This window comes from Hyla sarda, chromosome 4, assembly GCF_029499605.1.
Source record: "Hyla sarda isolate aHylSar1 chromosome 4, aHylSar1.hap1, whole genome shotgun sequence".
NCBI lineage: Eukaryota > Metazoa > Chordata > Amphibia > Anura > Hylidae > Hyla > Hyla sarda.
In genome coordinates, this window is record NC_079192.1 from 128,937,847 (window position 1) to 128,952,448 (window position 14,602).

The following is a 14,602-nucleotide window of genomic DNA, read 5'->3' on the forward strand; positions in this document are numbered from 1 at the left end:
AAATGCAGAGGGACCTTTGAGGAACAGAGAGGATCATCTTCCACAGGGAGACTAGCAGAGCTTGCAGCTACACTACCTTGGCTGTTTAAAGGAAAACCCAGTACATTGGGTTATAGTGTGGGTGAACAGGAGTCTGTAACATGCTTACTTACTTAGTAAAGTTTTGTTTAGGGCGAGTTTGCGTCCTCTAAAGTGTTTTGCGCGCAGCGGGCGGGTCCCCCACCGGCAATCTCACTTTGGGTTCCGGAGGCAGGCACCCGCATCCCACCCGCCCTTATTCCATATTAATTCCTTGTTTCTCCATGTCCTAATGACATGGAGTTGTCCGCCCCTATGAGCGCTGCGATCTGGCTTCAGAGCACATGCGCAGTTTCGTGGCGCAGAGCGATTCTGGGGAACATAACTCTCACGTTATCAGGATAGAGCTGTGTAAAACAAAACAGAGCACATGCTCTGAAGCCAGATCGCCGCACTCAGAGGGGCGGATAACTCCACGTTATTAGGACGTGGAGAAACAAGAAATGAATATGCAACAAGGGGGGTGGGATTTGGGCACCTGCCTCCGCAACCCAAAGTGAGATTGCCGGTGGGGGATCTGCCTGCTGCGAGCAAAACCGGGATGGATAGCAGAATCACATAGGCTGAAAGTGTTTTAAAATGGCAGTGCCCAATTAAAGGGGTTATTCACCATAAGAAGATTTTAGTCTGTACCTGCCAAACAGTAATGGACATGCTAAGGATGGATCTGTGCTTGTCTTCAGGCTAAATTGCTATGTTGTGAGATTACCATAAGGCTATCTTTTTGTGAACTGGCTATTTTCTGTTGGAGTTCCTTCCCTTAAACTACAAGTCTCATGATTCCTTGTTTTTAAGGGTGAGGTCACTTTTTTCCCTCCCACACATCAGCCACCCCACTTATTGAAACACACCTGTGATCCTTTCCATGCAATAGACCAGAGTTCTCTGACCTGGCTGCCTCCAGCTGTTGCAAAACTAGAATTGGGGCAAAAATCACAAAAGAATTGTGAGATCACCATGTAAAACAGGTACAGACACTATATCATGAACTATACTAAGTTTACAGCTCCTATAGCAAACCCCTATATTAAACAGAAGAAAAATAATACATGAAAACATAAAAAGTACTATTTCAGAATAAACTAATATAGTTTAAACCAAGATATGAAATGGAGTGACATCTAGTGTTCACTAACAGCTTTACATAAAAGTATTGATGGGCTCAGAGGGCAGATATGTAATATTTGTTCTTTAACCACTCTATTAGGCTAGGTTTCCATACAGGTTTTTCTTTTGGTGTTTTTTTTTTTTTTTTTTTGAAAACTGCCACTGCAGCTTTAGAGCCAAAGTGTATCCAGTAGGAAGGAGCAGTATAAATCCTTCCTTTATATGTCCTATTCCTTTTGAATACACTTCTGGCCTTGGCTCAAAAACTGCAGTGGCAGTTTTCCCCAAAAAAGGCAGGAAAAATAAACCTTTGTGGAAACCTAGCCTTATGCAGAATCCTGATGGTTGCAGACACAAAGACTGGCACAATAATGCTTTGGGGTAGAAACAAATAGAACGCTACTAAACTAAATTTAGTGCCCAAAGTAAATGTTGACTTACAGAGTAAGTGTTACTGAGTCCTCTGAAATTTCACCACTACCCTCAGCCTGCCCCACCTAGCGATTACTTGTGGAGTTGCACCAGTCCCTCCATGTTGCTATTCCCTGCGCCTCCTTGTGTCTCCTCATTAACTACTTGCGAATTACTCTCAACCATCTTTGACAGTTTACTCCAACTACTCAAACTACTTCTTCAGGCCAATATCAACAGACCATTTCACTTTTCATAGAAGAAATTGTGACTTTAGGCATCCTAGTTCATCCGTCGAGCAGAAGGGGATTTTTTTTCTAACCCCACTTTCCTACCAGGCACTCCTCTTTGGCTAGTTACACTATACATGTCCTGTTTATTCTCTTACAGAACTAGGACACAATTAGGTGGCCAGGGACAGGCCAAGGGATAGGCAGGGAATGCAGCCGCCTATGGTTCCAGGTACAGGGAAGTTTAATAGAAAATAAATGACCACTGTTGCTGAATGGCGGGACTTTAGTTCCATAGCTTGCACCTCTTATTATCACCAGTCACCACTTACTGGCTTTGCAGATATGGTCAAAACTCTCAGGAGTCGGTTAGCCTGCATCTCATCACCTTCCTGACTGCCACTGCAAGGTGAATTATACATATAAAATCATCTTATAGCTATATCTATCTATCTATCTATCTATATATATATATATATATATATATATATATATATATAGGTTTTTGTTAGGGGGGGCAGTAACAAAACTTATATCTTTATAGACCCTAGTGAAGCTACTGGTGGGCCCGAATGGCAGTGGTATTATGTCGGTGTGTTTTATTTGATTTATCTGACAAGAGCATCAAAATTCCTTGTCATGGCCCTGCCGGCTGCTATACAAGTCACAGGAGCTGCCATTTTCCTCACAGTCCTTTAAGGCTCTATCCCCACGGCAGAATTTCCGCTTGTGGAATTCCATCTCAAAGTAAAGCCCGCAAGCAGAATTTCAGAAGTGTGAATGGGAGTGCAGAATCCCATAGAAGTCTATGGGCTTTAATTTGAGACGGAATTCTGCAAGCGGAAATTCCGCAGTCTGAAAAGACCCTAAGAGTGCCTTCACACTGTCTCTCCCAAAGCTAAAGGAACAAGTCCTTCCCTACAACACAGCAATACACAGAACACTTATCCCAATTAGCTCACCGCCTGGCTTTCCATGACATTACTCGGGCCTCGGTCACTGCATCTCCCTGCTAATTCCTAAACGAATGTTCCTAACACAGATGCAATCCATAGGGCAGTATGAAGCTGCTGGCTACGTTTATTGTAGCTGTGAGCCCCCATAACTTTTGTGACCTTTGTGCCATTGCACAGGTAGCACATATGAAATGACTACCTCTGGCAAACCTGCTTGTTACATAACAAAATGATATACCTTTAGCCTACGTCTGCAGAATAGAAACCTATTGTTATTTTAACATACAGTATGCAATGCATGGCCAATTTATTAGACACCTTACCTTTCACCTTCTCTATAAAGAAATTAAGCATATGGCAATGGGGAAAATTGAGCAATCTGAGTGAATCTGAGTGTGATTATTAGTGCTAGAATAGCTGAGGATAGTGATAAAGGAAAACATCCAACTATAGGGTATCCTTCTGATGTAAACAACTTGTCCACGAAAGAAGAAAATCATTTTGTTGAACAGGTAATGGACAGTGATGTCAATTGTAGGTGCTCTAACAGGTGTCTGGCATAAGAGAAGAAAACTTGTATCATTGAGCAGTAGAAAAAGATTGACTGCTGAAATAAAGCAAGATTTCTGTTCTTCCATGCTAAAGGATAGACATTTGGACAGTGGCTTATCTAAAATAAAAGAAGGAAGGACACTTTCAGCAGAACAATGTACCATATCACAAGTATCGTATAGTCAGGGATTGGTTTGAGAAACATAACTTTTCGTTGTTCCCTGGCATTCACAATCCCCAGATCTTATTCTTATAGAGCATCTCTAGAACAAGGTAAAACAGGCTGTTCCGGGCATGTCACTACCTCCATCTAATTTTCGGAAACAGTGAAAAGCTGTCCTCTCTGTGTGGATCAATATTCCTGCCGAGCAATTTCAACACCTAATGGAATCTATGATTAATGAATTGAGGTTCGGAGAGTTAAAGAAGATCCAGTGCACTACTAGATGGGTTCCTTTACTAAAATGGACATTCAGGGTACATTTATTTAACATTAATATATTTTACATATATTAAACATTATTGTGGTGTAAACAGAGCCTAACTCATGTTACACACTGCAAATAGGGACTCAAGCTATATTTCTGATAAATTCTGTTTCTAGTGGTACTGTGATGAATAAGCAGTACATTCTACCATCATTTGTTGACTACAAAACTTGCCGTCTTGGTGTCCACAACAGTAAGGAAATTCAGCGTGGTATTCCTTAAAGAGGTTGTGCAGTGCCTCTCTTTCCCCCGATCTGATATTGACTGTGGAGTGGACACAAAGGCAACTGTTTGACACCTGACATATTGTGCGTTCTAACAGACAGGACAGGATACCTGCTAAGCGCTGGATGGTTGTATTAGCAACTGTCTTGCCTGGCATACAGCACTGCTACTCTATTCAGTATATCAGATCACATGGAGGAGACCGATGCTGCACAACCCCCTTAAAAAAAATCTACAGTGGGGTAAGACTGGGGATTTCTTGAAGATGACATGCTTAATTTGTATTCAGAAAAACCTCAATCACTAAACAGTCTTTAGCCTTATTGCTTTGACCTCACGTTGATGAATATTTTTCTTATATCTCTATTAGGTGTGAATCCTTATTGGATTGGTGAAATTGACCCTTCTGCAACTAAGAAGCCATCACTATATAGAGAGAGGCAATCCGCAATCCTGTGCAGCAACAGAAAGTCTTTGTCTCAGCAATTCGACTCTACTACAGGGGTCGTCCAGGTAATAATGTAGTGACGCCATATCATGTCAAGCAGTGAAAGCCATAATAATATACAACCATGGTCTGTTCATCTAGGGCGCAGCCAAAATTAAAATGTTTCTTCTACCAGGAGACACACCATTTTGTCTTCCCTTTCCCACTGAAATAAATATGCTCTTTAGGCTAAACTAAGCATACATTTTGGGAGAGGATAAAGCTATTGGCCAAATACATGTTTACCAATATTTTCTTGCGTACAGGACAAGTTATACAGTTTGCCGTACATGACTTCTCAAACACTTTTTTATACTTTACATAGAGGTTAAGTGCTATTAGAAAATGTCATGGTATATTTGAAGGCCTATAATCACCATCTATGGCAGTTTCACTGTTAGTTGATTTTTCACATTTGCACTATGCATCAGACCTGTAGACATTTAGATCTATTTTCCCTGTACATCCTATTAACATGATGACCTAGTACAAATCACATCAATAATGTCGTATTACATCTTCCATATTTACAGGGTGTCACCCGTTCATCAAGGTCCCTGAGTTCAGCACAACTAATGAACATGAGAAGCTCATCACATGCTTCTGTCATCTCCAATATTATCTTAATGAAGGGCCAAGGCAAGGTGAGACCATTCTTGTTATTATTCAATAAAACATACAGGCCATTTTACACCAGCTATTTTTACTTGTGAATGAGAAACGCCTAAAAATGCTATCAATATAATAAATACAATGTAGTGTAACTGACAGGCTAAATAGATGTAGAAGCCATAAATATTACAAATGACAGTTATACACAAGCTAGATGGCATTGAAGTGGCATATGTAGTAGAAAGGGGACCCAAAGCAATGATCAAAATGGGGACCATAAAGATACTTTGTTTTGCCACAAAGGCTTCCCACTGCCAAGCCACAACTATTAGGCTAATTCCCCACTGCTTTGTTTCTAGTAGTTCCTGTGGACATTGGAGCCCTGCATCACCCAATTGTAAAAGGGGAGTAGCCAGCGCTGGGTGTTCTCTTTCCAAGGGCCATATAGCAGCCACATGGTCTATCTCTATTGTATGTATACCCTTGGTAGTGCAGGGTGTTACACTTGCTGCATTTTCTATCAGTAGTTAGTATAACATATCTCAGACTGGAGAAAAATAGCTCTATAACTACTACCATGTTCCTCTTATTTGTGCAGGCCAGAAAACTCATGTGCATATGCACTATTAGGGCACGTTCACACGTACAGGATCTGCTTCATATTTTTACTGCATATTTTGTGCATCTAATTTTGCTGCCTATTAACTTCATTGGGTAGCAAAATCAGCTGCATAACATTTGCAACAAAAATATGCAGCAGATCCTGTACGTGTGAACGTACCCTTAGAGTATAATTAGTTCCAGAGTATAATTGGTTAATAGGAAGGGGTTCTCCTGATGGCTATCTTCATCTCTTGGCCAGAGTGGAGAGCAGTTACAAAGACTGTCTCTCCCTGAAGGACCTGTCCCATCCTTCATTACACAGACAAGCCATTGATTTGACTGGGCATTGTGTAATGCATAAAGGGGTATTCCGGCTCTATACATCTTATCCCCTATCCAAAGGATAGGGAATAAGATGTATGATCGCATGGGTCCCACTGCTGGGGACCCCTGTGATCTCAGTGCAGCCCCCGGCATTCTGTGCCAGGCGCTGCCTCCGAGACGGGGACGTTACGTCACGGCCATGTCCCCTAGTGACGTCACGCCACGCCCCTCTATTCATTTCTATGGGAGGGGGCGTGACGGCCACATTAATATTCAGGTCATTGTGAATGAACGAGAAGAGGGTTGTTCAAAGTGGCAAACCCCTTTAAACCAATGTCGAACAAGATGTATAATGACAAGGTTTTTGTAGTACTATATAAGAGTATTATACAAACCAATTTATACAAAGTAGCTCATTTATATTTAACTGTTCACTCCAACTCTGTTCAGAACTATAGTAACACTTTATAAGATAACATAAAAGAACAGTTGTATACTGTTGTCCGTGTATTGTTGTCTGTTATGTAGACAGTGTTTACAACATATCTATCAATGTATTAAAAAATGTAGTCAAATTTTCTTGGAAAAGGATAGTACAGATTGCACTACAAAGCATATTCAAAAGACTAAAACGTTACATTAAGTCGCATCTATTGTTATTGTCCAGGGATTGGGTTTCAGCATTGTTGGAGGGAAAGATAGCATTTATGGACCTGTGGGTATTTACGTGAAGACAATATTTCCGGATGGAGCTGCTGCAGCTGATGGAAGGCTTCAAGAAGGTGACTGTTTCCAAAGTGTGCAAAAAAAAAAAAAGAATTTGTTTTTTACTAGTTTCTAACATGCTTTACAAAAATGATTTATTTCCCGGTCTTCCTACCTAAAAACAATGGGGTTTCTTTACTAACGTGATCCTGACTCTTATTTTCTCGGGTTTTGTGCCCAAATTATTTCCACGTTCCATGCGACACAATATGTGACAAAAAAAAAACAAAACCCTCCATTTTACAAGAAAAAACTGAAAAGTGGGCGTTGTCACTGGAAAAAGTGGGCGTGGTCCCGGCAAAAGAGGCGTGTCCCCGACAGTTTTGAAAAATCCCAACATATTTACTAAGGTTTCCACAGAAAATGTGGTGGATTTGAGCTGAGGAAAACCCTACAAATCAGAACATGTATTAAAAAAGAAAAACGTAAGGAAAAGTGCAAAATGTAGGGAAACCTTGGTAAATACCCCCAACCTTAGTAAATAAACCCCAATATGTGTTATTTTTACATCATTGTTGCTTTTCCTCTTACACAAGGTTTAGGTAGGAAGAACGGGCAACACCAAGTACTCAACTAGCCAAAAATGTAATCAATGCTATTTCAGTAAATACAGCAACTACTGTAAGTGGCATCTGCTACTTCTCTTCAAGTCTGTTTCACCAGACAGATAATCTCTTCAGAAGACTGGGGAATCTAGGGGAGGACTGTGAGTCCTGCACTGTGTACTGCCTGCCACCCCGTTTTCTCAGTCTCCTAAAAAGAATAACTATCTGGTAAAGCAGCTATATTGAAGCTCTTTAGAAGATTGGGAAAAGTGGTCAGCATGCATACTGTGTGCCACCCAGCTTTCCTAGTTGCCTAAAGCCTCAGCAGTGATATGCTGCTAATCCTTCTTGCACTCTTTGCTGCAGCAGTGCTGTCATGCCCTTTCCTTACCCCCACACTGATGTCTTCTCTTAACCTGCAATAAATCTTCTCTCCCCCTCTCCCTCTAACCCCTCTCACTCTGACCCCTACCCCCTCACTAACTGCCTGCCATTAAATCATATTTTACCATGACGTTGATCTAATTACAGTTGGTCTCAATTAACAGGATGTTTAAAACTCCTGAGCAACCAGGAGGTGTAACGGAAGTCCCATAGACTTGTATGTTACTTCTGGTACATTTCCTGATAGCGTTACTCTTGAGCTGCAGATATGAAGATTGTTGGTATCGGGACATCCCTAAACTTTACTTTATTTTTATTTGACATATAAAAAAGATGTTTATTAAGCTTAATCTAAATATCTCCAGCCGTTTGGAAGTTACGCTGGAACATACAAATATGTTGAGATGTGTGTATATTTATATATATATATATATATATATATATATATATATATATATATAAAAAGAGAATATCCACAGCACACATCCAATGGGTGAAAAATCAAAGGTGGTTTATTCCATCAAACACAGTGTCCAGAACTCTGCTTGATGTAATAAACCACCTTTGATTTTTCACCCATTGGATGTGTGCTGTGGATATTCTCTTTTTATTTAAAATGGATCCCTGACCTGGGTCTGGACCTGCGAGCACCATAATACATTTAATATAATTTTTTTTTGGATGTGCTGTTTTCCTACAACTTCTATATATATATATATATATGTATATATATATATATATATATATATATATATATATATATATATATATATATATATATAAATATAAAAGGGGTAAGTATTCTCCTCAGGGAGGAGCACCGCTTCCGGTGTAGAATGGAGAGTCAAAAAGGCCATTAGCACTCCGCGGGCTTTCTGGGTAAAGAATATGCAAAGTAACTCATCACACCACCTTCTCAGGTAGCGTGCCCTAAGATCAGCTCTGGCACCAGTTACGAAGCCTCAGAAACTGATAGGGATTTATGCCAAGCCAGAATTCTCCTCAGTTTCTGAGGCTTCGTAACTGGAGCCAGAGCAGATCTTAGGGCACGCTACCTGAGAAGGTGGTGTGATGAGTTACTTTGCATATATATATATATCTATCTATATATATAAAAGTCAATGTGTGTGTGTGTGTATGTTCCACCATCATGTCCAAACGGCTAAAGATATTAACATGAAACTTGGCACACATGTTACTTATAGGTCAACAACAAACATAGGATAGGTAATTTAACCCTTACTAACCCCCATTTGCCAGGGTCGGGGTTTTTGTTTAAAGTCCCATACAAGTCTATGGGAAATATATGTTATTGCATAACTTCCAAACAGCTGGAAATATTTTGATAATACTTGGTCACATGTTACTTATATGTCCATTTAAAATATAGGATAGTTAATTTAACCCTTAACTACCCCTATTTGTGAGGGTCGGGGTTTTTGTTTAACCCCTTAAGGACGAAGCCCATTTTGGCCTTAAGGACGCAGAAAATTTTATTTTTACATTTTCATTTTTTCCACCTAGCCTTCAAAAAATCATAACTCTTTTATATTTTCATCCAAAGACTAGTTTGAGGGCTTTTTTTTTGCGCGACCAGTTGTCCGTTGTAATGCCATCACTCACTTTACCATAAAATATAGGGTGCAACCAAAAAAATACTATTTGTGTGGAGAAATTAAAAAGAAAACCGCAATTTTGCTGATTTTGGAAGGTTTCGTTTTCACGCCGTACAATTTATGGTAAAAATTACATGTGTTCTTTATTCTTTGAGTCAATACAATTAAAATAATATTTGTGATAACATACTTTTCTATTACTGCTGCGCTTAAAAAAAACACAAACTTTTTAACCAAATTAGTACGTTTAAGATTCCCCTATTTTGAAGACCTAGAACTTTTTCATTTTTCCGTATAAGCGGCGATATGGAGCTCATTTTTTGCATGCACCGTGATCTGTACTTTTTATTGATACCATATTTGCTTATATAAAACTTTTAATACATTTTTTATAAGTTTTTTTGGGAATAAAATGTTATAAAAAAGCAGCTATTTTGGACTTTTTTTTTTACGTTCACGCCGTTCACCGTACGGTATCATTAACATTTTATTTTAATAGTTCAGATATTTACACATGCGGCGATACCAAATATGTATATAAAATATTTTTTTAACACTTTTTGGGGGTGAAATAGGGAAAATGGGGCAATTTACATTTTTATTGGGGGAGGGGGTTTTCACATTTTTTTTACTTTATTTTTTTTAACTTTTTTTACTTTTATTTTCATTCGATTGCTAATCCTGTTCAGTGCTATGTATAGGACATAGCACTGATCAGGGTTATCGGTCATCTTCTGCTCTGGTCTGCGGGAAGGCAGATCAGAGCAGAAGACTCCCGGAATGCAGCGGAGACAGGTGAGGGGACCTCCGGCTGCCGTGCTGGATGATCGGATCGTCGCTGCAGCGCTGCAGGCGATCCGATCATCCAATTAAGTGACCGCGATGCTGCAGATGCCATGATCTGTATTGATCACGGCATCTGAGGGGTTATTGGCGGATATCCGTGGGATGGCGGATGTCCGCCATTACCGGCGGGTCCCTGGCTGCGATCAACAGCCGGTACCTGCCACGCATGATCCGGGCATCGCTCCGGATGCTTAGGACATACATGTACGTACTGGTGCGTTAAGTACCATGTCACCAGGACGTACATTTACTGCGCTCGTCGTTAAGGGGTTAAAGTCCCATGAATATCAATGGGAAATGTATGTTCCCACATAACTTCCGTACGGCTGGAGATATTACAATACCTGGTACACATATTACAGGTCGGGATATGAGGACGGGATGGGAGGCCGGTATGGAAGGTCGGGATAGGAGGTCGGGATAGGAGGTCGGGATAGGAGGTCGAGATAGGAGGTTGAGATAGGAGGTCTAGATAGGAGGACAGGATGGTTGGGATGGTCGGGATAGGAGGTTGAGATAGGAGGTCAGGATAGGAGGATGGGAAATGAGGGCAGGATATGAAGACGGGATAGGAGGTTGAGATAGGAGGATGAGATATGTGGACGGGATAGGAGGTCAGGATAGAAAGTCGAGGTAGCAGGACGGGATAAGAGGTCGTGATAGGAGTTCGGGGTATGAGGACGGGATATGGGGTTGGGATATGACAACAAAATATTTAAGATCGGGATATGAAGTCGAAAGCTTCCTCTGTTGATTTTCTTCCACAACAAGGATTAGGAAGGAAAAACCGGGCAACACCAGGTACTCAGCTAGTATATATATATATATATATATATATATATATATATATATATATATATATAATTATATATAAAAATTGTGAAATGTATGAGTCTTTTTTTGTATGTAGCCTTCATACACTCATATTGGGCCAGAACAAACTAAGACTGTATTTTTGGAGATAAATTTATAATTACTTATCTGATATGTTGCCCCATCTTCAAATTAAACAGTATTATGAATCATCCATTATGTATGCAGTCTGAGCAGTGAGTTTGGCTATAAAATGTACAAAGCCTAATTACCTCTTATAGCAGAGACGAATGGAAAAATGAAGCATAAATTACCAATATAAATTCAGCCCCTGACCTGAAATAGATTGTCTACTAAAGTAATAGAATCAGTGTAAATGGGACATAAGTAGCTGCTTTTAACAAAGCTTATTAGATTTAACTGAACTATGACATAGCTTTACAAAGTGTTTTATTGCAGGGGATGAAATTCTGGAACTAAATGGAGAGTCAATGCATGGCCTAACACATAATGATGCTCTACAGAAATTTAAGGTATGAATTACTGTTCCTAATTGAAGATCTCTTTATTTTTTTTATATACTTTGGAAAGGTAGTGCACTCACATATCGAAGGAAGCAAAGAAAGGGTCTATTCACAGGGCAGAATTTCTGCTTCAAATTAAAGCCCATAGACTTCTATGGGATTCCGCACTCCCATTCAACCTTCTGAAATTCCGCTTGCGAAATTTCAGAAGGTTGAATGGGAGTGCGGAATCACATAGAAGTCTATGGGCTTTATTTTGAGGATGAATTCCGCAAGCGGAAATTCCGTCGAGTGAATAGACCCAAACTATAAGAAGGAACAGCCAATAACCCAAGAATTATTTGGGAACTGCACCACTTTTGTGCAAGGTATCTTATTCTCTATAATGAACATTTGATCAAAGGAAGGGTGTTCTGCTTTCCAAGGTTAGACCCACAACCTCTTGTCAGATATGCATCCAAAAGTAGAAAAGCGGCACTCCATATCAATGTTAAAAAGTGATTTTATTCACTCATCCATGTTACAACATGCAATGTTTAAAGGGGTACTCCGGTGGAAGAAAAAAAATTTCTATCAACTGGTGCCAGAAAGTTAAACAGATTTGTAAATAACTTCTATATAACAATCGTAATCCTTTCAGTACTTATCAGCTGCTGTATGCTACAGAGGAAGTTGATTTGTTCTTTTGTGTCTGATCACAGTGCACTCTGGTGACACCTCTGTCCATGTCAGGAAATGTCCAGAGCAGGAGCAAATCACCATAGCAAACCTATCCTGGTCAGACAGAAAATAAATTATAAAAAGAAAGGAACTTCCTCTGTAGTATACAGCAGCTGATAAGTACTGGAAAAATAAAGATTTTTAAACAGAAGTCATTTACAAATCTTTTATATATATATATATATATATATATATATATATATATATATATATATTAAGGCTACTGAGGAATACCACAATAGTGGTGAAACGCGTTTAGCCTCAATCTATAAGTATTGCCACAACCATCTTTTGCTCATATTAGCCACTAAATCAGCCAATACCGCCTTGCCAGCACTGCAGTGCCCAAACCTGCGGCAAACCATTGAATAGCACGCTATTCACACCACGAGGACGCCGGCTTACAGCTGATTGCTGCTCTTTAGGCCGACGGGCGAACAGTGTCCAGCAAAACTTCACTCACCCACCGTTTCATATTGGATGCCGGCTCTCTGCATTACAACCTCTCATCATTTGGGACCAGCGTACCTTCATAAACGGCTTCTCGGAGGAACCCCTACACCCATGCCAGGTTGGTGGTTGCCCTCGTTTTAGTCCGTGCGGGCGCTGATCTATTACAGTCTCCAGGAGTCTGCCACTCTGGAGACGGTCAGCTGCCGTGGCACACGGTGAAGACTTCAAATAAGGTACCGCTCTGAATGTTCAAATATTGTATTCATTCATATTCATACTAACCGGCTCTCTTTGAAGTGAAGTGGAAGTTATAACTGTATCGCTCATCTCATCTGCTACATCTAACAGACACGTTGTATCTACTTTGCTGCCAATACAGTACATTGGCTCTATTTGATGAACAATTCTAACCACTGTGGCTGCTAAACCAGATTAGAATCATTATACTGACTTGGGACATTGGCTGCTATCTGATACAAAATATTTTTATGAACATTTATATATCTATTTTTATAAGAAGGTTGGCAATCTACATTTTTTTAATTTATTTTTAATAAGCATATTTTTCCCAATACCTGGGCAAGGGCCCTGCCCAGGTGTTTTAATACCATTTTCACTCAATAAATGCACATTATTGTTTAAGCTATGTTCTGCAGGTATTTTTATTATTATTATAATCAAGATAGGATTATTTAAGTTATTACTAGTTTTATCTCTATATATCTCACACTTTCATTTGTGACCTGCTATCCGTCAATTTTTCCATATCTTTAATCTTCATCTTTTTTCTTTTTCCTTTTTTCTATTTTTTCTGTATTTCACTACCCTTGAGGACTGGACATATAATTTCTTCATTATATATTTTTCTATAGATTTTTTGGTATTGGGGTAATTAGACCATACCAGTTAACCTCAGGCTAGTTATTGATTGAGCTGCACTGCCCTTGATTTTATTCTAATTTACAAATCTGTAAAAAATGTTGGCACTAGTTGATTTAAAAAAAAAAAAAAAAAACAATTTCCACCGGAGTACCCCTTTAAGCCTCTCTTTGATGGCTTGAGAAAGGCCTCATAGAGAGGCTGAAACGTAAAATTTTGTAACATGTATGGGTGAATTTATACATAATACAATTTATTTTGCTGCAGATCTACATGTATAGTCAATTACAAAACAGAATGCACAAACTGAACAGCTGAACACCTAATTTTTATTTTTTTGTTTTTGCTCATGGAAATTGTTTGCTTCAAATGAAATCAGCTCTGTAAATCCACTGCAAATTGTACTGTGTCTGCACAAACCTTGACAGATCAGATTGTAAGGATTTTCTTAATGGGAAAACACAGGACCAGGTTGCATTGCAGCTGCCCTGCGGTTTGTAACTGCATCACATTAGTAAGTAATGAAAGTATTTCATTGCTGAATTGGAAACTGCACCACTACCTGATTGTGTGTTTTCACTCTCATAATCTCACAGGTTGACTGGTTGGGGGTGCTTGAGTTTAAAAGCACAACTCTACAGAACAGTTGTGTAAGTCCTACATTTTTTGCCTCAAAGGGGTTATTCGGCGGGCAGATTTTTTTTTTAGAATAATGCGCATACTACAGTATATAAAAAAATTAATCTGTACTTACCACCAGCGTTCTCGTGCTGCCTCCAGTGTCCTGCTCCAGTCGCCATGTGATCCTTTTCCTGAAAATGCATTATGCATGGGCCCAGAGTGTTGTCAGGGTCCCGGTGTTTCATATTGCCAGTCAGACAGTCACTGTCTGAGGTAGGACATCGCTGCAGCCAGTGAGTGGCAGTATGACACACTGGGCCCCAACGCCACTCTGGGCCCAAGTGTCACGATTTCTGACGGGAA

At 39.7% G+C, this 14,602-nt stretch overlaps 1 protein-coding gene across 1 annotated transcript in view; it reads left to right on the forward strand.

Annotated features, from left to right (window-relative positions):
• Positions 1-14,602, forward strand: part of IL16 (interleukin 16) — a 107,826-nt gene that overhangs the window by 34,098 nt on the left and 59,126 nt on the right. The window contains exons 6-9 of the mRNA XM_056572126.1: positions 4,418-4,560; positions 5,068-5,178; positions 6,741-6,855; positions 11,502-11,575. Of these exons, the coding sequence (XP_056428101.1) occupies positions 4,418-4,560; positions 5,068-5,178; positions 6,741-6,855; positions 11,502-11,575 (443 nt within the window). The remainder of the gene's footprint in view (positions 1-4,417; positions 4,561-5,067; positions 5,179-6,740; positions 6,856-11,501; positions 11,576-14,602) is intronic.